Below are 26,715 nucleotides of genomic sequence, written 5' to 3' on the forward strand. Positions count from 1 at the left end.
GTGTGTGTGTGTGTGTGTGTGTGTGTGTGTGTGTGTGCGCACATGTGTGTTTTATTCCTTTATTACCTTTTTCAGACAAATACAGATGTACTCTATAGAGAAAGCACAGTGCTAATGCTTCACCTGATGACTCCTTCAGATAGCGCACAGGTTCTCCATATAGATGAAGGGATCACACTCTGGACTCTATATATGGGGAGAGGTCGGTCCTGTGAAATTAGTTTTACAAGCCCCCAAGTCGAGGGAGAGTGAGAGGACCTTTGTAGCTTCTTGGATGGAAAATATTTCAAGGCAACTGAAAATAACTGCAGCATTTATTCCAGCTATCATAGATCGCTTATCTCCTCTGAACTCTCAGGTCTGGGAAAGAACTTTCTCAAAGCCATCCATGCATTGCATTCGGACTTATGTTAGATTATCTCTGAGCTTTTGATTTGGCTGGAATTATCTCTTTGTGTTTTCTCACCATTGGTGATCCTCAGGGCACAGACATTGACAGATGTAGCTTTTCCAACACAAACAATCCTCTTTCAATCAAAAGATTTTCTGTTTTTATCCAAACAACATTATTGTGGCCTTCTGTAGGCCAAGCAGCTACGGATTGGACAGTCATTTATTGCAGAAACCTCCAGGAAATACTATCTTTCCATGAACTAACAGCATCCTGGCCAAGGTTTTCATGTACTTCTCTCTCTGAAGAGCACAGAGAGACTGGTGTCAAATTATCGATCAAATGAGGGACTTCATAATAGGCCAGTTAAGTTCTTTAATCCAAATGTTTTATCTATTCTAATTTTTTTTTTTTTGTCTACATATTTAAAAAGAAAAAAAAAAACACAAGAAGATCACAGGTTATGGAAAGGGAAATGGAAAAGTTCTTCAACGAAACTCAAACCTCATTTTGAAGAACTTTTTCCAAAATAAAACCTTATTGAGAAAGGAAACATTTTTCACACAGAATGTGAGCATATTAACGCGACATTTATTGCTAAAAAGTACAAATGATCTTGTTATCATGCCTCATGTTTTGTCCCAAAAAAGCCTCTTGAAATTGCTGCTGACCCCATCTTTTAAATCCATATATTTAAGTATTTGCTGTTTCTTATTCAACAGTTATTCTAATTACTCTTCATATCTCTGTAAAACCTAATTGTGGCTTAGTATTATTTCAGTGTTACGGTTGATATCTGTTGATATTGTTCTTTGTGAGTGGTGAATCAATAAAGCAAGCATTATGATGTCAAAGCTCCATACAGCACGACTCCCATCGTCCACCATGGGCCAACATTTCATCAAGGAGGAGGATTATCTTTCCTCCACAGCCCCTGGCTACTGCTGGACACCTTCCAAAGGCCCGAGGCTAAATGAATATTGTATAGCTGCCACTTTGCACACAGATCCTATATATGGACACATGTGCAGAGGGGGGGAAAAAAGTCGAGTTAAAATCTTTCCCACGTGTAGAGGCCTTTACATGTCACGCTTGTCCTTGTGCTGTTCGCACTGTATAGCACCCAGTAAGGCCGTCTCACTGCAAATGGATTTTCCACATCAATATGGAGATTAAGATTGATATTGACCTAAAGCTCCGGGGCAAGAAATGGAGCTCCTGTGCTCAGTCCCAAGTGGGGTGCTGTTGGGAGCTAATCTACTTTAATTGACGTGTGGTGATGGTTGTTGCGTCACACGTTTGTAACACCGACTAAAGCAGGGGCTTAATGCTAGCAGGGGTTGAACTGCCGACGATCTTCAACATATTTTGGCAGTTTTCTGTTGTAACTCCAGATTAAACCAGATTGTGCTATGAACTAGAACTGAATGGGAACCTTGGAATCATGACAATTATAAAGATGGAAAAGAAACGAGTAGGGATGAATTACACTGTGGTGGGCTGCCAATATTGGTAGTTTATGGGAAACAATGATTTTTTTAATTAGAAAAACATCAAATTTAAAGCTATAGTGCGTAATTTCGGTCGCCCTCTAGTGGAATTCTGCGTTCTTACAACAGTAAAGCCGGCGCTTCCACATGACGTACGCCCAGGTGCCCCCGGTATCCCCCCCATCCCCCTCTCCCCCCTACCGTCGGTCACTTTCCTTCTTCGCCAGCAATCCTTCTGCCGACCGTCCAGGCTTTTTTTTTGGTGGTAGGATCCACTTCAGGACTCTTTCTTGGCCGTTTCTTTGGATTCTCCGCCATGTTGCTTCCTCGGTCTGCCTGAGCTCTGCCTGTTGCTATGAGACCCTCCGCGCGTCCTCCCCCTCGTTTCTTGTTGTGACGTAAAATGCGTAATTTCCAGCGTGGGAATGTCGCCGGTCGACAAGCAAAGCAAGAATTATATATATATATATATATATATATATATATATATATATATATATGTATTGAAAAATCCCGCGAGATGTTAGAGGAGCCGATCGGCTTAATCTGCATCTTGTCATCTCCACTAGTAGTGGCTTGGCTAAAACGGACATTCACAGACATTTAAAGTTACGCACTATAGCTTTAAATGATGACCGGTCCTTCAGAATAATCCAGAGACAGGCGGAAGTATGGCCTTGCCCTCTCTGACCTTTTTTCACCCTTCCCCTTTTTCTCTCCTAATGATTTTGTTTTTTAGGGGTGCTGGGTTCTGGGTGCCTGCAAGGAGGGGGGGGGCTATTGTTCTGTATTGATCCTGCGTCCCATGCAATTATGTTTACCTAACCATGTCATTTTCATTTCACCTACTGTATATCTCTCACCTTTTCATTAAAAATACACCAGGTGATCAGCTGTCATTCATGAGTCTTTTTTTTTTTTTTTTTTTTTTTTTTTTTTTTTTTGGGAACAGTTAACACTCAAACTCTAAAGCACATCTAAAACATAGTTCATGTCTCTGCAGTTGAGTTACTGTTTTTCATAAAAGTAAAAACCAATTAAAAACTTAGAGTAGCAGTTTCTGTTGCAGACTCTCCCACAGTGCAAACAAATATCCTGAAAACGCACTGAATGAGAAGTTCCTCAAGTTTTTGTCGCTATTCATTGTGTTCTCGAAGTCTTAATAGTTTGAGTCGCTTACTGGGTTTATTCCTCATACTTCTGTAAATACTGAAATAAAATTGAACCTCCCAACATGGATGTGGAATCTGCCACTGTACCAAGCACCTGTTGACCGCAAAAAATAGGCATGCAGTCTGCGTTGCTATTTTCTGGATTCACGTGCACATTTATGCGACTCCAGACTCAAACTCGCAATCAGTTCAGTTGCCATTCAGGCAACACGTGGTCAGCATGTGCTCATTTCTTTCCATCGTATTGCAAATAAAGGTAGAAAAATGTGCATATGATATCTTTGTGGCATTTTTTGTCTAATTTGTTCTTTAAATTAAAGTGGAAAATCTCATCTCCAGTCAGTATTTTGTCCACGATGGGTTTGTAGGTGAGAGGAAAAACACTTGGAATAAACTACAGATGAGGAACGAGCCTGGAGCTTTAGGTTGGTGGATAGGCTATTTATTTGTCCCGCATTTGTCCTTCAATCCACCAATGCCCATATTTATTTTGGCATTAGCTTTAAAACTAATCTGGTGGAGTAACAGTGGTGGTAGATGATGGTGTGAGTGTGTTTGTATGCACGCGTGTCTCAGAAGTGTCACTAAGCTCTTGAGATGAGAGCCGCCCTGAAGTCTCCAAATCCCGCTTTACAGCGTGGAGTATGCATGTGTGTATGTGGGTATTCTTTCACTCTGTGAAAAATGAGTCACGGCTATAAAAATCCACACACCATGCCGCCCTGGCAGCATAATCAGAACATTATGTTTAGTTTCTTTCTATCTCACTGGATTAGTTTATTTTCATCCAGGGGGGAGCATTTTGTGTGTGTTGTAGAAATGGCTGCGTATGTGGTTGCTTCAGCTTTACTTAAAGCAGTTTTAGTCACTACAGGACGTGCCTTTGAAACGCACTCCTCTCCAGCATGAATCATCAAAAAGCTCACCTCACTCGGCATCGGCCACGCCAGCAATCAGGGAAAGCTAACTTAAGAAGTGTCGTGTTTGGGCATGAATTACATTAAAAGTAAAGAAATGTGGGCTTGGTAGATTAGTTGTTTGTAACAATGGATCTTACACCATTTGAAGCCTGTATATTTCCGATGTAAATACGTCTGCATGAAGATGCATTTGTGGGATGAGCAGCAGAGTTGAGTGTGCTGATTGTGCCCATGAAGAAACTCATTCAACTATTGACTGTTTTTAAATGCTTCTGTTAGGTCAAATTTCCTTGATGTTCCTTTCTAAATCTTACAATCCACTAAATCTCTGAATACTTGGCTATGGAGTTAATCACTCTTTGTACACTTTTCCCACGGTTTCCTCTTTTGGAAGTCGGTACACGAGAATGCTTGAACCGAAGGAAGGTTGAACTTGGCCAAAGCCCACATTTGATACCCAATATCACGTCCAGCTTGGTGAATTGTTTGGCTAATCCCTCCGAAAGCTGTTCTGTTGGATTGTTTTGTTCAAGAACCAGAGTCCTCAACGGGTCTCTCTAAACAGGTTGACTGGGCCAAATCGTGCCTCGGAAACTGGCGGCCCGTGACTCACAAGTGATGATTCATATCACGGTGTGTCATACAACAGAAGAAGCAAGAGGTGGATTTGGGTTTCTTGGGTGTTAGCCAACGCACTTCCATATTTTTAGACACACTGTTGTCCAGTGAGAAAATTCACCAGTATTATTTCCATAATAAACCAAAAGTCTTGTAGGTACTGTTGATTGTGACTAACTTGACATTTGAGCCAGCTTATTAAAGACTGAAAAGTGTTTAGTTATATTTTGACATTCTGAAATGAAGCAAATAATTGAAGACTTAAGATAATCAACACTTATATTTTTATAGGCACTACATGAAGATGGAGATGAAACATTATCGAAAAGTTCCACCTTGGGAGCCCTCTTTAAAAAGATGTGTTTTTAGTGGCTCCAAGCACTTCTGTCGTGTAAACAGACATCCCAAAGGCAACAAACGTTTTCTATTTTAACTTGAAAGAAATAGAAATGGATTTGTTTCAAAGTAAGAAACAACAGGTTCCTGATAATCAAAGTTAGAGGCCCAATATTGAATAATTTTACTAATTTCACCATAATTGTCACATTAGGCCGTTTTGGAACTTTCACAATCGCCGCTGTTGCAGATTCCTGCTCCATGATTTAAATTCCAATAAAAAAATTGATTTAGGATGTTCTGACTAACAACAGATGCATGAACATCATGATTTTTAAGATTATTTGTATGTTTTTCTCCTGCCGGTTGCTCCTAAATGTCAAGCAGGGTGGAGGGAGAGGAGGAGGAGGAGATGCGCAGCAACAACTTTCCCAGAGGCTCATGCAAGCGTCAGTTTGTGTTATAAATCATTCAGGGACACTCAGAAGGGGCACAATACATTTTTATCCTTCTTCTGTCATCCCTCCATTCTCTCTCCCTGTTTTATTATTGAATACGGGTTCGTCTGAGTGGCCAATTTGCTGTTTGGCACCATGAGAAAGAGAAAAGAGGAGGAGGCTGGTTAACAGATAAGACAAGAGAGAAGAGTGAGAAAATCTCGATTAAACGTGAGAGTTGAAGGAGAAATGGGTAAAGGAGTCATTCCGGTTTGAGTCCACACTGGGATTCAGTGGCTTAAAGGAAAAAGGTCAATTTTGATGCTCTGCACATCAAGATTGGTTTAATTTTTTGCAGACAATATTTGGCATTCTTGAAAAAGGCGATGTGCATAGTTCAGGGTCAGGCTGTGTCCATCGGTGGTGGTCGCGGAGGCTGTACCACCTGCTTGTCGGAAGAAAACACAGAGCAGTAGCTGACAGCGCTCCGCTGTCAGAACAACTCTCTCAGATTTGATGTGCATGTTGTGGATACATGGTGTGTTCGTGCGTGTGTGCGTATTTGCTTGTGGGTCCGCGTGCAAAGGCTTGTTGGTAAAAATGCAGCATGTGCCTTGTCCTTGAACTTATGAATTTTAAAGGGAAAGTATTCTGCTGTTATTAGAATAAACTTTCCCGGGTTAAAATGCTGTGATGCTAAATGATGCATTCAGGATCTGTTTGGATCATTTTCATCCTAAACATGAACAAGTGGATTTACAACATGACTTGAGGAGATCATGTTTCTCACTGTTAGACTAAAACAGGCTGCCATTGAATATCACTATATTATAAGCTGTAAAGAATTAGTCCCAGCTTACTGATCATTCAGTGTGTCATCTATGATCTTGAAGGCTGTCAGTGTGATATCTTCTTATTAATTGTAACTGATTGTTGTTTATATTACCTGTGTTCGACCAAGACCTTGATTTGTCAAAAGGGCCAGAGGCTCGAGGGCGGGCCTGAACAGGGTGTGTCTGAGGGAGCTTGAGGTGAGTGGAGTGAGAGCTGGAGAACCTGCTGGACGTTTGCAGCTTGGCAGAGATCTTTGTTTACTTTGCTGGAGTGCCAATGCCTTGTCCTCTTTTTTTTTTTTTTTTTTTTCTCAGCATACCCTGGTGGATGCCCTAACACTGATGCACCACAAGCATCAGAAAAGAGTGACTTAAAATGGCACGATGTCAAAAGATTTGATGTATCTCACTGCTGAAGTATCTTTTGTTAACAGATGTGTCTCATAAGCAGTTTCGGATACTTTGTTATAAAGTAATTGTTACTTTATTGCCACTGATCATGGCACTATATGCTAGCTACTAATTTTAAAAGTGTAACACTATATACTGCCGTGAGAAAGGCGAGTTTTACCTTATTGATGTTGTGTTGTTACAGCATAACTCCTATTGTTACCATTACAGGAAACTCCTGTCGACTAGATTCAGTGGAGTTAATGATCCTGACCGAATGAAATAAATGAAGACTAGAGTGTGATCATAGTACCCATGATGTACTGAAGGCCTTAAACTATCATCAGCTTACTTTTAGATTTGTGTGCATGTTGGCTAGTTATCTCCACACTCTCCAAATCTTCCTTCAGCTTTAGCTGAATTTAATGAGTCGATCAGTCATCCCACTGAACCACACGGTGCTGAAACCTCAGCTAACATGACACAGCAGCCCCACAGTAATGTAGCAATGTGCACTTCATCAGGACATCCTAATTAAATTAACACAAATACAGATTTTTGACTAGATGTTCAACATGAGTGAATAAATTTCAAAAACATAAACCAATTTTTAATTTGTTCAAGAGTTGCTCTGTTTCAGCATTTGGGTTGTTGTCTTTTTCCTGGTCTCACATCAGGTTGGAATGGTTTGCAAATGATTGCATTCGGTTTACATCTTATGCATCTTGTATTTCATGGAGCTTTTTTTTCCTCTGTCTGCTGTTTACATTCTTGTATATTCAGAAGCTGGTAAAATGAGATACTATTGCCTTAGACCCTGGATTTACCGAGAGGATGATAAATGACAATCATTAAAGAGAGTTTCATTGGTTGTTGACTCGCAGTGCCATCTGCTTCGGTTTTAAAAAAATCCTGGAAGTTTCCCCACTGTTTGCTCGGGGTGAACATCACCTTCCTTCTTGTTCTTTCTTGTTTTATGGGCAAAGCAATGACCCTTTGTTCTGTTAGGAACAAGATATAAAAAATATATAGCCTAGATGCCTGTGAAGGACCAAGTATTCTTGTATTTGATAATATCACAGTAAAAAAGAACACAAACGTGTTTTTTCTTTCTTTTTTTATCATTTAAGTATTTGCAGAATCTGTAATCAGTTGCAACCTGCTGCAGATCATCATTAGTGTCAGAGAAAAAAATATACCGGTGGGAAACAGCCATATTAAACTGGTGCTGTCGCCCCAGGGTTGTATCCTCCAACAAGTGAAGCTCCGGCTGACGAAACCGTCACGTCGTTAAAACAGTGTCATAAAATGTGTTAAGTACATGTGTCGGGACATAGAATGTTATTGCTACATTGGTCTGATTTGGAGAAAACATACTGTTTTGTACAAGTTATTATTGCACCTGAGAAGTAAAAATAGATTAAATTCATATCATGGCATTTGGGTGAAACTGGACCAGAGCTAGCTTCTGAATACTTGAGTTATGACCTCTTATTTTTATGAGGCCACAGTGACCGGGAATCCAATCCAATCAGTGTGTCCTTGGGAAAACATCAACATTCGTGCCACGTCGAAAATCTTTCCCTCCTACGTGTTCTCCAGATATCAGCATTGTTAAGAACGCAGCGAATGGGAAGAGGGAGTGACTTCATCTTAATATAAGCAGAGTGCTGAATTCTGACCCGTTTATCTTTGCCTGACAAGAATTGTATGTGAAAATTATTTCAAGAAAGTACATTACTTAAGTCAGGGTTTCCCAACCCTGGTCCTCGGGGAACACTATCCTGCATGTTTTGGATGTTTCCCTCTTCCAACACACCTGATCCAAATGATCAGGATTGTTACTAGGCTTCTGCAGAGCTTGATAACGAGCTGGTCATGTGAATCAGGTGTGTTGGAAGAGGGAAACATCCAAAACATGCAGGATAGTGTTCCCTGAGGACCAGGGTTGGGAAACCCTGACTTAAGGAGTAGCTTTCAACTAAGTCATCAAAGGTTTTGGCACATTTACAAATAATGTCCAAGTAGAAAGTAGGTCTACATGTTTGCAAATATACTGTAATGTGTTCCAATAAAATTGCGCGACTGAAGTATGCAATGTGTAAAATATGTCCTCGTTCGCATTAGAAGAATTCCTGCTGCTGATTTTTAGACCCTACTTACACAACAACGTATCAAGTGAAAACGTAGCATTTTTGCGTTTTAGTTTCTGAAAAAAAGACTACTACAAGAGACGCCAAACTTGGATTGTTATTACGGAGGACTCCCAACTCTAAAACTACCAAGTCCCAGGAGAATCTGGACTGGGAGTCATGTGGAGGCCGCCTTTGTTCCCATCCATCTGCTTGCAAAAGTGCAGAAAAACAATTTGCTATGGGTGGGGTGCACATGTGCAGCAACAGTGTTTCAAAAATGCTGTTTTTTCTACGGTGTTTTCGAAAAGTTCTACTTTGTGAGCCGTTTTCAAAAAGTTGCATTTTCAGTGGCTCCAGTGTGTGTGTGATTGAGTGAATGTGATCAACAGTGTAAAGCACTGAGCTCTGCTCAAGCAGTGTTGAAAAGCGCTACATAAGTCTCGTCCATTTACTTTTAAGGCAACCAATGCTCAAAACGCAGCAAAGGTTTTTGCTTGAAAATATTGTCATGTAAACAGAGCCTCTGTACGTTAAGATCTCATCACATTAGTCCAACTTACACAGCGCTTTATTCCTCTCATTGCTGTGGCTGTTTAGTTGCAGAATATGCATCTACTGTATCTCGACAGCTGTTCTTTGTTTACATTATTCTAATCACTTTAAAATGTCAACGTGCACACAAAGGAAGCTGAGGCACAAATATGAGAAGTCTCTGTGGGAAGAGACACTCCACATGTTGTGGATGAAGCATAAGCTCTAATATGATGAACTTCTCCCTCCTTTGTCGACTTTATAAAATGCACTCACATGTCACATGTTATGACTTCAGCTCATTGATGAAAAGAGCTGGGAAACATGTGGTTACAGTGAGTTTTACTGTTGGAATTTCTTCTTTCTCTTCATCTGGAGAGAACATGATTGCTCGCATCAGAAAAATAAGAAATTACTCGAAACATTATGGAGATTTTGCATTCATGGAGAGCAGTGACTGGATTCTTTCTACCTGATGAATCTACAAGTGTTTTTGTTAAGCTCACCGGCTCGCTGAAAGCACTGTTTAGTCATATTATCACAGGTATATCTTATATTATGTCCATATTGCATTCTGATTGTTTTATTTTTCTCTCTGTCTTTTACACCTCAGGTACAACATCCAGTCATGAGGGCTCCTGGTAAAAACACATCCCTTGACCTACACTGAGGAGAGAGTAAAGGAGTCACGGACGCGGGCCTGACATCAACCTTCACACATTTCACACAGGTCGGTTACACTCACTGGAAACCCTGTTCACATCGTCTTTGGACTGGTTATATTTTTCTCTCCGCACATCTTTGTACAGTACAGACATGCACGCAAGCGTCCGTGTTCAACTGCTTGTGTCAAATTCTCCATCTTGATGCAGCTGAACTGACAGACGAGGCATCATCCAACTGTAAAGTGGGTCTTGTTCGCCTCTTGCTGAAAGCTTGCTGCCCTGTCGGCTCTCTGATGTACAGAACAGTTAACCGACCCTCTGTCACACTGAATTACAGTGAATCTGGACGGAGGCAAAGTCTCCCCGGCAGATACCGAGGCTTCCTCATGTTGTCTTACCAATTACAAAAAAATGTCACATCGTTACTGCTGCTGCTGCAAAAAGGAAAAATAAGATTTGGGCACCTCTTCAGAAACCAAAATTAAACACTAGCGGGTTTTTGTGCTGATATGTCTGAAGTATGTACAGTATACATTTAATTATACATTAAAAAAGAAAAATGTTGCCTTGCCTTGCCTGGACATCTCAGGGCTTGAATTGATTGAAGAACACCTAAGGGTTGTCTGTGGTTTGGCAATAATGGAAATTCTGTCAACATGTCATCTTCTCTCAGAGAGTCAGCAGCAATAATTGCATTTTCTGTGTGTGTGTGTGTGAGTGTGGCTGTGTGTTGATTCTGTTCCATGGGCAAAACTTTCTGCCGAGTCATCTCCTAATTTTGTGAAAACTGGGTGTGGCAGAGAGAAAGAATTTGGGTATCAGAGACACTCTTCACTTCACCCGATTGACTATTGTTGGCATCAAATTCCTGAACGGGCTGAATGCCTGAAGACTGACAAACTCTCGGGCTGAAGGCCTGTGATATTCAGACTGTCCACAGCACTACAATTCAACTGCCGAACCATTAAAAACCTCACTTTGTTACTAGAATGAAGGAAAACTTGAAAACCACTGATAGATCTAGTAGGGGCTAAATCAATCCTGTACACTTGAAAAAATGTCATAGTGAATTTTTAGTGAAATTGTATGTGATTCCTCTGTTGTTCCTGATTTTACCCTTTCTTCTCTAGCCTCTATCTAACTGGGTTCTCTGTTCAATTTAGTGAATGAAACAGAGTAAGTTAACCCTGAAGCTAATGGCACTTTCAGCATTTTCAGGACAAAAAAATAAAAAGTGTACTCTAGGCTAATTCTGCAGGAGGAAGTGGAAAAAGTTTAATATCGTGGGATTATCGGTAACTGATAGCTGCTGCAGCTGTCGGAGTGGCAGCAGGGAAACTCCCTTTTTCTTCCTCGGCCATCGGAAAATGTGACAGCACAATAGGATGCCCGTACTTCTTGGGTATGTGACTGTTCTGGCACGCACTCTGTTCTTATTGGTATAGCTCAAGAAAGGTCTTGAACACTTTTTTATTTTTTGGGAGGGGAGGATGCACTTTAGTATTAAAATTATATATATTTTTTTCTTTTTAAAGAGTTTTAGATGTTTGTTCTTTCTTCTGTTATAGTAAATATGTGTGCCTTTCCATATAACCCTGTAGCGCTTATCTGATTATCGATAGGTGTATCATATCTGTTGCTGCGAGGAAGTGTGTTCTAGTGTTCATGTGGAGTGTTCTATTCCTATATCCTCGTGAAAATGGGGAAAAAAATCAAAGCGGACGTGACTGTGATTTCCTATGCATCAGTTCACTGCTTGTGAATGAATTCCAATAGTTTCCCACATGCAATTTGAAAAACTGACATTTGATTTAAAGGGGAGGTATTACATGTTTTTTAGCCCTTTGGTATCAATATGCAGCACACTAAAGCAACAGCTTTGCCCAAAGTTGGATGGTGAAAGCTGCATGTGTCAAAAACAACTTAAATAAAATTTGCCTCTGTATCAGGCTGCCTCAAATGACTGGAAATGAGTTCCTGTCTCTTTAAGAATCTCCTCACCGTAGCGACACACCCCCCTCAGTGCGTCCATCTCCATGCGCATTATCCGGCATTGGAGAGGGGCGGGGGAGCGAGCTGTGCGGGAGGAGCTGTGCAGACTACGTCAGAGATGGGGCGGAGCTGTGCAGCACCAAGCGTTTCAGCGCTAAACATGGCTGCCAGTAGGAGATTCAGGGATTGCTCGAATATGCGTGAATGGTTCAGGAAACAACTCCATGCGTCTTTTTAATGGGAAAATGACACTATAGCATTATACAAAGCTCGAAAAAGTGGCTTTTGCATAATACCCCCCCCCAAAAAAAAAACAAAAAAAAACTATTGTGCTATTAAGGTTGTGCATGTGCTTACTTGCATATCCATGCACTCTCTTCTAGTGACTGTGTGTATCAACTCAAAGCTTTTCCCCGGAATAAAAGCTGCTCTTACGTCTTCATTGACAAGAAACAAGCCTATCACATTTGGTCCCCTGTAAATCTGATCATCATCATCCTACTAACCGGCTCTCGAATAGGCTTCTATAATATTCATTTGCTAACAAGGATGACCCATTTAATGGCATGCAGCAGGGCCACGCTCACACGCATGCACATGTCACACTTACATGCTCGCAGAGCTCTTTGGGGACTCCGCTGCACTCTGCTGAGATGCCACTTTCTGTCTGCTCATTTTGCCGCTTTTTTTCTTTTTATATGAGACGAGATTACTGAAGTGCACTGATTATCATTTTTACACAATCCAAGCCTTCTTGCGCACTCATACATATGTACTGTTAAACACACACATACACACACACACACACACACACCCCACACACACACCTCCAAAGCTTTAAGCCTACTCTCCACAATGTTATGACAGAAGTGGTAGGGAACTGGATTATTATGTAATTTGTAATTCTCTCTCTCACTCGCTCTCTCTCTCTCTCATGCACACTCACAGTCACACACACTCACACTCACGATGTCTAAATGCACAATTTTTTTTTGCTGTTTGTGATTAGAGCTGCTGATTTGAATCCTAGTAAGAATTCCCACAGTCTAAGTCCTGTCTAAAGCTGGCAGGGGGGGACCAGTAATCTGTTAAACCTCGGTGGCTACACACACACACACACACACACACACACACATGGCATATGGAGACTTGCATGCTCTTGCTGACGTGTCAGATTGTTGTGCACGCCGCTCACTTGTATGTATCTGAATGCACATATGCTACCGTCTGTATTAAATATGCACACACACACACACTAACGCACAGCTGCATTTTGCATGCACTTTCATAAGAGTTGAAATACCGTGCACGTAAAGCCCCAGAGACTGAATGTGAAACGGAAGATAAGGAAATTATGTTTTCCTCCTTGTCAAAGCTTTGAGTGAAGTGATGATTGATACGAGGAAAAGAGAAGCTACAAAGGGGATTAAAAACGTCCTGTCACACAGAACTGAACGTGTTAAGAGATAAAACTCAAGTCATTCATGTATGATCAAATCAGAAGGAGGACTAGATGTGTTTCCACTTGGAGAAACTTTTTTCTCATAAGTTGACTTCTGTCAAGCTCAGCATTGACACATCTGAGGAGAGGAGAGGCATGTTTTTCCTGAATGTTTAGCGTCTACCAAGGCGAGTATACGCCATCATCTGCTAACCCTTTGAAGTTTATAACAACTTGTGCATATATCCTGTCAAGGTTGTTTCAGCACAAATACCAAAGTGAGTTTAATCACAAAAATGAAAATATTAATTTGTTTTGCAGCCGTATTGACCAACTATTTTCTTTTTAGAGGCTTTGCATAAAGTTTCAAACTCTGTTAAAGAAAATAGCCCAAGATATAGAAAATTAGAAAATAACTGGTAAAGCACTGAAAAAAGGAGGTCTTCCATAAATCTGTCTTCTGTAGCACGTGGTGTCTTTGCATCCTATTCACCAGCTCGGTGGATCTGGTCCTTTACCAACATGTTGGCACATCAATTAGTCATCGTCGCATCAACAGGGGGCCTGAGGCTGGGAGGATGGTCGCTGTTTGTTTGTGATTTTCTGCTTGTGTGTTTCCTGTGCAGGCGTGCTGAACTTTGCCCCATATTTAACCTGCATATGCCCACATGTGTACAAATAAAGCACTTTATTTACCCCGTGGATGTTTTCCTCATGTAATGCTCAAGTGAAAGGAAGGATCAATGTCATTCTGCATTTCTAATAAGATTTTACACGAGGGGAAAAAAGTCAGCGTGGGAACGAGTTGTCAAAAAATCTTGTTGCCTCACCAAAAATATGTAGGTAAAATGAGTTGTTGCATCAATACATTTTTGTCAAATCAGCAGTTAGTGCATCTTTAGCTGCAATCATACAGCTGAATACGGATAAGTACTCACAACTTGGCATGTTTCTCTGTTGATTTTACTGTATGGGTTTAGGTCATGGCCATACAGTTCTTTTGCTGTATTTGTATTTATTTATTTATTTATTTATTTATTTTTCTCAGGGCTTGTAAGGCACCGCAAATTTATCCTGCTGCTGTCGTTGAGGTTAGAAACAGATTTGATGCATAATGATAAGAATAAAGCATTTGTTTCCAAATGTTATATACATATCTTTCAAAGTAAATAAATCTTTATTTTATGAAAACACATATAGACACACACCTGTCTCAACATACAGTACGTCCTTACCGGTATATACATATCGAATTCAGCATGTCTGAAAAAGTGTTAGAAGGTGAAACTATGAATTAGCATGTAACTGTGACACCCGAGGGTTTGGCAGAAAGGCGCTAATTACTCTTAAGGGTTGACAAATGCATTTATAAAGTGTCAGTGGACTTCCCAATCTTCACTTTTCTAAGTCATGAAATTGTTATAAAGCTGCAAACTTGCCGTTTCTCTCTGTCCCTCTCTCAAGCTTTTGAGTCAAATGTTTCTATTTCTCAAAACTCCTGTTTACTGGAGGAGAAATGTCTCATGCAGATGGTTCAGCTCTGTGTGTGTGTGTGTGTGCGGGTGTGAAAAAGTTCAGGCCAGATTAGCATAAACTGTATAATCCCCTCAGCGCATCGTTTTTCTATGATGTACAGTTTGTTGTATATCGCAAATCCTTTAGTAGCATTACCCACCCACCAGCCCTCACCCACACACAGTTTTGGTCTTAAACGGTCGCGTGAGCCTGTGAGGAAGCGTGCGACTCCAGCTCATTGACACTAATGGCCACCTGCACATGTGCGGTGTCGTGCAGCGGTGTGCGGCAGACCACATGTACTAAAGAATTCACACACAGCAAGCATTTAATCTGTCTAAGCCATTTGCCTAATCAGCTCTTTGTGAACAATACCACTCAAAGATAGACACACACGCGCGTGTGCTCACACACACACACACACACACACACACACACACACACACACACACACACACACACACACACACACACACACACACACACACACAGACTGAGCTGAGCCATCCGCGCTGAGCTTTGCCGGACTAGTAACAGCTTTACCGAGCCCCCTGTGTTACAACCTGTTGATGCCACATTGCATCACTTCACACATCTTAAGAGAGGAAAGGAGGAAGACGAGGAGGAGGAGGAAGAGTGGAAAAGAGCGTGAGAGGGAGGTGTGCGCTCTCCAGAGTGATCACATGACTTAACGTTCATTTGCTCCGTCTTTTTCTAATCTGTCTTTTGCTCATCCACTGACTCTCTCCATCAGCGCTGCTTAGATCTGCTTTCAAAGCTCCACCACTGGGGGTGAAGCTCGCTCGCCCTCAGTAGGTTCACGTTCCTCCATCTGTGTGTCGAGACCCCCTCCTCTCTTGCTCTCTGAAGTTCCTCCGTGTTTCCTCAATTTTTGTTTTTCTCCCTCTTACTTTGTGAGCTGTTTTTTTTCTTCTTCTTTACTCTCATCTGACGTTCCTTCAGATGACAGCAGTGATGCCGTGTGTTTGCGTGCTGTGAGTGTGTTTTTGACAAACGGGGAGTGGAGGCGGGCGGTTGTGTCGGCTTTTAATTCAGCAGCTATCTGGAGAGCTCAAGCAGGGTAGATGAGATGGAGACAGAGCTGATGCAACCAGGAGACACATGGACACACACACACACACTCACATGCACATGCAAACTCACACACACACACACACACGCACAGGTTCATGTTGCAGGTCAGCAGCCAGACAACCACAGATGCACACAGTAACACATGAATATTATCCAGGTCAAAAGCTTGCACCTACAAACAAAGCAATGGAACCTTTCCTTGTGTTAGTGTTTATCTTTCCTAAGTTATTTCAAGTTTGAATTCTTTAGTAGTTTTATGGCATCTTTCAAGTTTTGACAGTGTTTGAGTATTTCAGACAAATCAGAGATCCAGAAATCCACAGTCGGGTAAAGCAGGGATTCTGTGAGTATGAGGATAAATCAGAGGATGATGGAAGCTTAAAGATGATGACCTTAAAGAGACAAAGTAAAGATGCTCATTTGAGACAGAAAATACATTTACCGGTGGGTGTTGCATGAAGACACAATAAAATCAAATTTAAAATAAATAAATAAAAATAAATGAAATGCAGACTATGGGAAACACTGTAATAGCCAGCTTGAATTAAAAAAAAAATGGATCATGGATTTATTTACTGACAAAATATACAGGTTGTTCGTTTGTCTTCTACTGACCATGGTGAGCTGTTGCCTAAGATATATTGAGCATCTACTGAGTAACTCAATTAAATTGGTCACCATCGAACCCTGAAGAAGATTCAGTCAACTTAAAACCAAAGAACCAATGTCACTTGGGAACACAAGCCTTGAAGACAGATTTATACGTTGCTCATTGTTTATAGTCCAGTGCTGCCCTCTGTGTTCAGTCCATTTCCACTTTTCTCCCTCAGTTCTGCTTCTTGGAGTCTGAGCATGTGTGTTATCTTTTCCAATAAGAAGACATCTCCCTCCACCTTTAGCCACTGATCTGTTGTTAGTGGTATTTCCCTCACCCAATCCCTTGTTATTGCTGTTTTACTTTGGACTAACAGTATTTTTTTTTTAACCAGATATTTGTCAATCTGTCGACAATTCTTTCAGGTATTTACATAAATAGAGGACCATATCCAAATGTTTGTCTTAATTTTTAACTTAGAGCTAGGGTTGGCGATCTTGGAAAACTAGCATGTATTCAAATGTAGCATCTCCCCAAGGCTCCGCCTAGCTCTGCCCAGCTCCCACCCCATTGGGAGAGCTCCTCCAATGGGACACACCCGCTTACATGCACGAGCACCGCTGTTACGGGGGAACATGTTAACCTATCTGACTGCCTGCACACAACGCGCAAGGGAAGCAGCTCGCGCTCTGCAGTGCGCCCGCTCCGCTTCGTTCTATTTTTCACGCGAGCCGCGAGCGCCTTGGCAACGCGCGCACTGAACCAGGACCAGTGCACGCCATTGAAATGTACGCGCAGGGGGCTAGTAAAACGGCGAAGGGATTTGATTGGTTTACAACCAAGGTGTCCCGGCAAGACTATTGGTTGCTGTTTTTCCTGTTTTACTCCTGCTGTAGATAGCGGATATTTTCCGCTCTACTTTAAGAACACGCTATGAATTGCTTCCCATCGGGTCATAAAGATCATTTTAACCAGTATTTAAAAAAATGTATCTAATTCAGATCGCCAACCCCAGCTTTAAACTTTCTCAAAAACAGTTATTTTCAAGGAAACTATCGAGTATTTGTATTGTAATACATCTGCATCCTATTCCATCTTGCATTGCCAAATTCTCACCATCAGATATCCCGACACTGCCCGAATGTCCTTCAGAATTCGTCACACCATTATCACAAGCATGAGGAATTTACCTCGAGGTTTCATGCCTCTCAGAAAAGCCGCTACAACTACCAGATGCCCTCCGGCAGTAAACCGCAAAGCCTGCATATGAGATCTGTCTTATTATATAAGCAGGTAAAATGACACCATGTTTGTGTGGAAGTGGGAACCTGTGGTGGTTTCCAAACATGTTCTGGAGCATTCTTTGAGAAAAATCAAAGCTAATTGCCATGAAATTGATTTGAGTCCAGCTCCAGCACAGTTAAAGATGTAGTGGTAGTCACAGGAGGTTGTTTTTTTTTTCTTTCTCCATTATGATAGCAGAACCACCCAGTCAGTTAACACATGTTTATTTATGTGGTTTTGTTCACAATCAAAGACACTGATATTGCTATGGTGATTTATTTATGATGATTCTTACAAATCAGAATTAAAATTGCATTAAATGTATTTGCTGAAAGACATTTTCAACGAGCTGATTTATCTTTCAACTGTGCGGGAGGGTTGTTCCACATTTGGAGAGTTTGGAAACCAAAAGTTGCTTTACTTAGTTATAATCCAGAAAGCACAAATACAAATTAACCTATTTTAGACTCTAGAGACACTGGGGTTATTATTATTATGTATTTTTTAAAATTTGAGACTTTTTTTTCCTCCTCTATAAATGTTTTTCTCTTTTGTTTCTTTGCTTTTTTTCTGTTCTTGTTTTTTCTCTGTGGGATCATTTTAATAACGTGGGTTTCCAAGGTTGATACCAGGCAGGGTTGACCAATGGAAATATATCACAATGCCCAGGTAACCAAACTAGGACTGATCAAGCCTCTACTTTCACCCCAGCAGCAATCCTCGATCAGCCGTCCGAAACCAGAGACACTTTGTCTGCAGCGATGGCAGTTGATATGATGCTCTAGTGATGCCCACCCCACTGAGGGTTTAAAATAAAGATTGACCTGTAAAACCTCTACAGCCCACTTCTTTTAACTCAAGAGAAGTTTACCAGCCTCTGCTCCTGAATTTTGCCTCCAGACAAATGCGCTTGTCACATTTCCTTTAATCAGCCTCCTCCGTGCACTCTTCCAGAGGCACTATGAGCTCCAGCATATTTCCAGTCCTTCAAAGTAACAGTCGAGTCCAGCTGGAGCGGTGTTGTTGCAGTGTGATGTGGAAACTTCGGCCACTTTCCCAAAACAACCTGATCAGAAGCTGGATGGAGTCGGCCTGTTGTTTTCTGTGTGCATACCCTCTGCAGACAGCCACTTTTCGAGTGTTGTTGTGTTCAAATACATATTTATGTGGTTCATTTTGTAGTGCGGAATATAGCACTGTCTTGAGACTGTGAAGAAAATGTGAATCAATATCATGTACCTGTTGACATGACTCCCTAAACCGTTCTTAAAGTTTTGTCATCCAAAACCTCAAAGTTGCCGTCTGTCTGTCTGCATCCGGTGCCATGGATGAACAGATGCAGGACTTTGTCTTTAAGACTGATATTTTCAGAGTGGGTGTGATGGCTTACATCCCTTTAGGATCTGGGGATTAGGATGATGATGATGCTTAGTGTCTTGGCCTGGATGCATGTGTGTCTTGCTGCCTCTGCTTGTATGTCAGCCTCCCTCTGTGTGGGGCCAGACTGTGCAGCCAGATTTGCTTGCTGCATCTGGCTGATGTGCGCTGAGATTTCGTGGTAGACAAAGAGAGAGAGAGGAGAGAGAGAGGCAGAGAGATACTGGAATGAGATCTGTGTGTGTGAATGTGTGTTGCCTGTGCAGTGAAGCTAACTGGAGCAGGGTGTCCGGGATGCGTACACGCTTGACGGCTTGGCTGCAGCCTTGTGATACAAAACATTCACCATGACTGTGTGTGTGCAGACCTACATAGACACACACACACACACACACACACACACACACTGTAGAACTGTGTGCATGTGTTGAACTGATGCATCCATGACTCAACTTCAGCTGTCAAACATGTGTGTGTTTGTGTGTGTGTGTGTGTGTACGTGTGTGTGTGATCGTGGGCACACGCACGTAAGTGTGACTGTGACTTGACAAGCAGCAGGACTAGACAGCTAGTCATCATATGAGTGTCTTTTTATTTCTGTCTTTTCACCTATCAGCTGTCAATGAGACACACACACACACACACACACACACACACACACACACACACAATACACCACACTCATGTGCAGACGCAGCCGCACACTGAAAAACGTTATGTGATGTACAGTCTGTAGATTCTCACATTCTTTACAGAGATTGTGAAATAACGTGATATCAAACAATGCGTGAATATCGCCCCAGGTGTCAGTAATCAGTAAGTGGAGTGTGTGTTACTGTAATTTACTGCTGAAGCATACATGTAAAGACACAAATGTCACAGAAATTAATACGATTGCTTGCTCCTCATCTGTTGTCTTGGGTGTTTTGTCTCCTCAGGTTCTAGCTGGCCAATGCCGGGCCCATCGTGGACCACAGGTGGTGGCAGCAGCAGCAGTAGTGTCTACGTGCCCATGTCCAGCCAATAATGCCGTCGTCCACACACAAAGGAGTGCCGAAGGACCCCGAGCTGGCCGACCTCTTCTTCAAAGATGATCCGGAGGATGTCTTCTGTGACCTGCACGAGATCGGACATGGCAGCTTTGGAGCCGTGTATTTTGTGAGTTCGAGTTGATTTTGTTTCGATGAGGTGTGAAAAAGAAAAAAAAAAAAATCATCTTTCACTCGTCTTATTCAAGAGTCAGGCGCAGAGCTTTTGTATCAAATGTTGGAGTTTTCTGTCAGGATGGAGTCAAACAAGGCATTAAATAGGCACAGCCTTAGAATATCAGTCATGCTACTCCTGAGGCCGCCATTATTGTTGTTATTGTCCATCTAAATGCACATGTGCAGAAGAACTATTTCCTAGTGATGTAGTACTGCATGAACAGTGGCAGCATTTTCAAAACTCTCAATCAGTCTACAAGTAGACAGAGCTGAAGCCTTTTCAAAACATTTCCTCTTGGAAGCTGTTTTTATAAAGTTTTGCTTTCAGTGGCTCTGAGCACTAAAGGGACACCCAAAAAGTTTTCAGTTTTCTCTTTAAAAAAAATGGTCAAATAATTGAGGCTTGAAAATTGTTTTGAACCTGTCAAAATACAGGTTGCATGTTCAAACTTAATAGTTGGGTTTGTACTTTAACGCTGTTTATTGTAGCAATTGTGGCCACTAAACGTAACAAAACTCGACCATGTGAAGAGAAGACTCAACCAAAGACAGCATTAATCTTGTGTTTTGTTCTTAATGTATAAAAAAACAAAAAAACTCCATTCATTTGTCCGACTTCGTAATAAAAACAGTTTGTATAAGTGATATTTTATTGACCTCAAGAGGCGCTGTAGTGTATATTTGTATCGATAAAAATGAATGACACCTCTAATCACTAAGTAGTAGTTGTTGAATGACTTGAGTGTTATGTTTCAGAAATCGAGGCAGCTCAAATTTCTTACAGATCATTACGATAGTTGTATCAATATTTTTATCCTCGTATCACTGCAGCTTGAATTGACTCACTGCTTACTGTACATATTCCTTTATTGATTCAGTGATTTGTACATGCTGTGAATGAAGCCCGCTACACGATGGCTCTTTGAATGCAATTACGTGGAGACAGATTCCCTCTCAGCATTTTCTCTGTAGCTTTTCTTATTAATCTCATCATCACTAATTACTCATCAAGCCTTTGATACTAAAGCTGCATGGAAAGAGGGAGGGAGGTCGGGAGGGGGGATAAAAGCATGCAGCTTCAGTCCTCTTTGTATTTCTTCAGCCCCCCTCTCCTCTCCTCTACTCTCCTCTCCACTCCTCCAGATGCAGGACTGGGGGCTCTAAGCCTCTCCTACGTCCAGCTCATAAGACAGCTGTTCTCCTGGTATAGGAAAACACAAAGCTGTCAATACAGGGCCCGGATTTTCTTAGCTGTCAGGGCATTACTACTCCTTTCTATCCCATGTCATTTACACACACACACCCAGTACATCAGTAGCAGCCTCGGTTCCCATGTCCGTCTGGCGGTCAGGCTCCAGCGTGTGTCTAAATCCTGCCCTGATGCCAGTGCCGTGCTCACTGACACACTTCTGCTGTCTGCAGCACAGCTGGTTCTCTGCAAGCTGTGAGCTGGGGCAGTTTCGCTGAATGTAGTTCATACCTTATTTCACCCATCTCCTCACAAAAAAAAGAGGATGCATATCTGCATACAGTAAATTAAACATGATCACATTAGTGCCATAAATATTCCATTTGTACCTAAAAACCATGTTAACGCAAAGAAAAACATGTATTTGCTGCATCAGGAGGAAATCTTTGCGTTTGATCTATATTAAGTTTTGCATAATTTTAGAAGTCTATTTATACTTGTCGTCTTTTTCTTTATCCCTGCAATACCGAACATCTTAAAGTAACTTCCCCCAAAGGAAGGGGCTGAAAGATACCAAAACGAGTTGCAACCCACTCACCGCTCCTCTTCTGAGCTAATAATTGAAAGCGATGGGTACATGAGTGTTCATTGAAATCGCAGCTTCCCTCATTTAGAATTTAGCAGCTGGACTGTCAAGAGGACTTAACATTTTGTAAGAAGACTAAAAGACTGTTGGACTCTCCTCCCATTTGTATTGGGATTACTGGCTAACATGGAACATGCTGCAGGACCAAAGGAGTCTGTGGAAATTCAAGAAGCATTAGTGTTGTTTTGGTTCAGTTTTCTTGTTTGAGGTAGAAATGCCTGCAGTCCTAACACAGGTACAGATTAAATACATGCTAGAATGGGGGAAATACAGCAGCTGCCAGTGAAAATACATGCATATTACTGAATGTGTATGCATAATCTAATTGATTAATGCAACTACGTGTGCATTCCTGGTTTTGCATGTAAAGACTGAGGGGAACTCCATTATGCATGAAAAATAGGAGGAAATCCCCTGCTGAGAATGCAAAGACTTTACACACACACACACCCATATAATACGTTGAATGAATTAGACGATGGTAATTAAGGATACAACCCCTCCCTTCCATTCTTCAGCAATGACAATTAGCCTGAATGTATTTCAGTATATAATTATTGCATGATATTTTCATTTCTCTCTATAGGAATCTAACCTCAGAGGGAATAACAATTATACGAAAAAAAATTGACAGGCAATTGAAAGGATGAAATTAATCCGAAATAAAAAGTCAAATGGGAATATGCGGTTGCCTGCTGTTGCAGTAATTCCATTTGAACGTCGACATGAAATTCCCATTCATTTGTAAGTGGGATGAGGCCGAGATGAGAGCTTAGTCTGAGCTGCAGTGGAGCTGTCCTCCAGGCCAAACGCCTGTGGGGTTAACGCCACGGGCTTACCATCGCCGTGTGGATGTGGACGGACTCATTTTAGCCGCAGATAAGCCCGGCGCTGCCTCCCTGCAGGTGGCCCTTCATTTGCATTGAGTGCTGTCATCAGGTGGATATTTGTTTGGATTCAAATGAGGGAATCTGATAAAACTGAATTACTTTGTAAATGCAGGATACTGCTCCACATGTATGTAGTTGACTTGGGATCTAATTGTAATCACTGCGCTGGTATCGAAACAGTCTTTACACATGTACACTATATTCAGTGAAATCGTTTGCATAACCCCAAATTAGAAATAGTTTCAATGATGTTTAAAATGATTACATGTAAATTTTCGGTGCACTCTTCCTTCACAGTGCGGATACACCTGGTTCGTTTCTGTGTGATTGTGTGTGCAGTTTGCAGGTTCTCCCTGTTTGTGTAGGTTTTCTCTGGGTTCTCTGGTTTCTCCCCATTCCAAAAGCGTGTTTGGTTCATTTGCTCTAAAATCTCTGTGAATGTGTGCGTCTGCCCTGTGCCCTACCTTGTCATATTAAACTCTGAATACTCTGTGTGTTCAAAGAAATTCTCAAGTCATTGTGAAGCTGTTGAGACCAATCCCTTCTGCTTTGTCTTTCAGGCACGTAACTCCTACTCCAACGAGGTGGTGGCCATCAAAAAGATGTCCTATAATGGCAAGCAGACTACCGAAGTAAGAAAGGCGAACACACACACACACACACACGCACACACAGCAGCACGTAGACATAACACATGCCATGTGAACACAACTTCACAGTTACATCCCATATCGCCAACAACAAAAAACATGCGAGAAAAACTCAGGGTCAAGTTGTGTATTTACCTCAAACAGGGGTCAGATAACACTTTATTTCCCAGACATCTCTCCCTGAGAGTCGAGGTTTAAACTGCCGATGCAATGACGCTCCTGCATCTTTCTCCGCGCAAAGTCTGACGCAAGCTTGTGAATTTGGGAGACGTCTCATGTGTTGGTTGGTTACTCTGAAGGAAGAGAAATAATGTGTAAAGTAATGAAAAATAATTACTCATCAACGGAATGTGTGTGTGTGTCTGTGTGTGTCTGTGTGTGTCTGTGTGTGTCTGTGTGTGTGTGTGCAGACTCTTGCATGACATTGCCTGACTGTCTGCCTTCAGTGTGTTTATTATTTATGTTGGTGCAGCTCTGAATAAAAAAAATCTTTCCTGTGTTGTCAGGAAACGATATCAGGAGATGCAGAAAAAAATGTAGTATTGATGAGAGAGTACAATACGAGGCATTTGTGTGGTGATTTGTATGATGTATCTGATTTTGTTTGCATAGTGGTATTTATCTGTGTGTAAAAAGATCTTTGTCATAATAAAACTTCACTTCACCTGCATGAACACGAGCAGAGTGAGATTCGTGCACGACTACAAGAACCTTTCAGTGTCACTTGCACCTCACGTGGACCTCTCTTGGTCATTCTTTGGGTAAATATCGGTTGTGTTTCCCTCGAAAGAGACTGACAGGTTCACACTTGTCAGACTGCGAGTGTTTCTCGTGCAGCTTAGAAGCTCTGCAGCCATGCTCAGTGATAGCATTAGCCAAGAAATTAAGCCTGCAAGTCAAGGTGACATATACAAATATCATGTTGTGGCAACAGAGCTAAATCCCAACATTTACAGGCTGTAAGGTATTATTGCATGTATACATTTCAAAGCTAACATGCAAGTTTGATTCACACTTTCAACTCTGTTCATTCCACACATCTGGTATTGCAGTGTGTAACCAGCTGTGTGTCTGGATTTGTTTTGGCAGAAGTGGCAGGACATCATTAAGGAAGTCAAGTTTTTGGTACAGCTGCGACACCCAAACACGATTGAGTACAAAGGCTGCTACTTGAAAGACAACACTGCCTGGGTGAGTGGATCGTCCACATCTTCCTTCATTACTCAGGGAATATTGTTTTCTGACTTTCTCCTTTGTCATTTCAGTCATTTTGCTTACTTCTGTTTTTCTGTGTATGGTGAAAATGTTATCTTTAATGCTATATTTTAATTATGATCAACCCGGAGAATACATATGCATTCATTAATTTTCAGGAATGTAAGCTAAAATTTTGTGATCTTTGAGGATGGAGTAGTTCATCATTTAGAGTTTTTATTCACTTTTGACTGTTTTCTTTTTCAGCTGGTGATGGAGTACTGTTTGGGCTCTGCATCAGATTTACTAGAGGGTACGTACGTATGCTCATTTGTGTTTAATTTCTTTGGGAAAAGAAAAAAATAAATAAATAATGTGTTATTTTGAGCACAGATGTGTGGTGCAGGCAGTGCACAGGAATGGTGTTTTGAGGGAATTTATCCTTGATTTATGCATCTTTTGCCGCAACACATAGTCAGGCCCTTGTTCCTGCATATCAGTGTTTTATACAGAATCCTAGTGACAGTGTTTGAGTTTTAACACCATTTCTACTCATTCTAATCATTTTTAACCTTTCATATCCTGCAGTTCACAAGAAACCACTCCAAGAGGTGGAAATTGCTGCCATTACCCATGGTGCCTTGCTAGGACTGGCTTACTTACATTCCCATAATATGATTCACAGGTGAGTAACTTTCCTATCAGAACACTGTAAACAGAGCAAACAAGATAAGATTACTGGAGATAAATATGTTCGTCATTGTTACGTCCTTAAGTTAAGTTGTAAAACCTTGGACCCTATTTTATTGTTTTAAAATTCCTCTTCTAAAGCACCACTTTGATCACTCGTGTCCAAGTCCATGTTTGCTGTTTCTAGCAGCAGATAATCTGAGCTCAAAGTACAGAATATTATTGTTATACTGAGTTAATTCAAGGTGTGTTTTGTTTACAATGTCAGATGAGTTACTTTGCCAAGTTACGGACATGTAAAGATCCTGTAGTTGTCTGATGTGGCAGATATTTACTAAATCTCTCTGTAAAGCACAATGCGGTGTGTGTTTGAGCCACTTCTGCTAAATTAGCCTTCAGGCTTGACATAACCTGGTAACAGCACAGTCATTTTCCACTGCATCACAATAATAACAGACCATAATTGTATGACTGGAACAAAGGTCTGGAACTACTAAAAATATTTGCCATGTCTTTGGCACGTCTTTGGACCATAATAGGATCTTTTATGACAGAAAGGTGTGAGTGATAGAGTGCTGTCGTCACAGATTTGATTGCAGAAAAGTCTTAAAATGAGATTGGACATAATAAAATTACAAAATTACATAAGCCAGGTTCAGTTGGTGAAAACGTTGATTCAGTGGTGTCTTATCAATCTATTTACCCATGCAACTCAATATAACAAAGATATTGTAAAAAATGTGTCAAAGATGTCTGTGAAGAGTTTTTTTTTTTTACTTCCTACACTCAGAGCCTTTCATCGCTTACTCACTTCCTGTCTCCTAATCCAGAGATGTGAAAGCTGGTAACATCCTGCTGACTGAACTCGGTCAAGTCAAACTGGCCGACTTCGGCTCCGCCTCCATCGCCTCACCTGCCAACTCTTTCGTGGGGACACCTTACTGGTCAGTATACAGACGAGAACACACATTCAAGAAAAAGAAAAAAACAAAAAAACAACAAGACTCCTGCATACACTCTTTTTTAAATAATGA

At 41.3% G+C, this 26,715-nt stretch overlaps 1 protein-coding gene across 2 annotated transcripts in view; it reads left to right on the forward strand.

Annotated features, from left to right (window-relative positions):
* taok3a (TAO kinase 3a) overlaps positions 1 to 26,715 on the forward strand; it is a 75,114-nt gene that overhangs the window by 18,805 nt on the left and 29,594 nt on the right. For both annotated transcript variants that reach the window (XM_030104659.1, XM_030104660.1), the window contains exons 2-8: positions 9,867 to 9,983; positions 20,156 to 20,375; positions 23,708 to 23,779; positions 24,887 to 24,988; positions 25,259 to 25,304; positions 25,580 to 25,676; positions 26,512 to 26,625. In XM_030104659.1, the coding sequence (XP_029960519.1) occupies positions 20,244 to 20,375; positions 23,708 to 23,779; positions 24,887 to 24,988; positions 25,259 to 25,304; positions 25,580 to 25,676; positions 26,512 to 26,625 (563 nt within the window). In that variant the 5' untranslated portion in view covers positions 9,867 to 9,983; positions 20,156 to 20,243. The remainder of the gene's footprint in view (positions 1 to 9,866; positions 9,984 to 20,155; positions 20,376 to 23,707; positions 23,780 to 24,886; positions 24,989 to 25,258; positions 25,305 to 25,579; positions 25,677 to 26,511; positions 26,626 to 26,715) is intronic.

This window comes from Salarias fasciatus, chromosome 12 (assembly GCF_902148845.1).
Source record: "Salarias fasciatus chromosome 12, fSalaFa1.1, whole genome shotgun sequence".
NCBI classification, from domain to species: Eukaryota; Metazoa; Chordata; class Actinopteri; order Blenniiformes; family Blenniidae; genus Salarias; species Salarias fasciatus.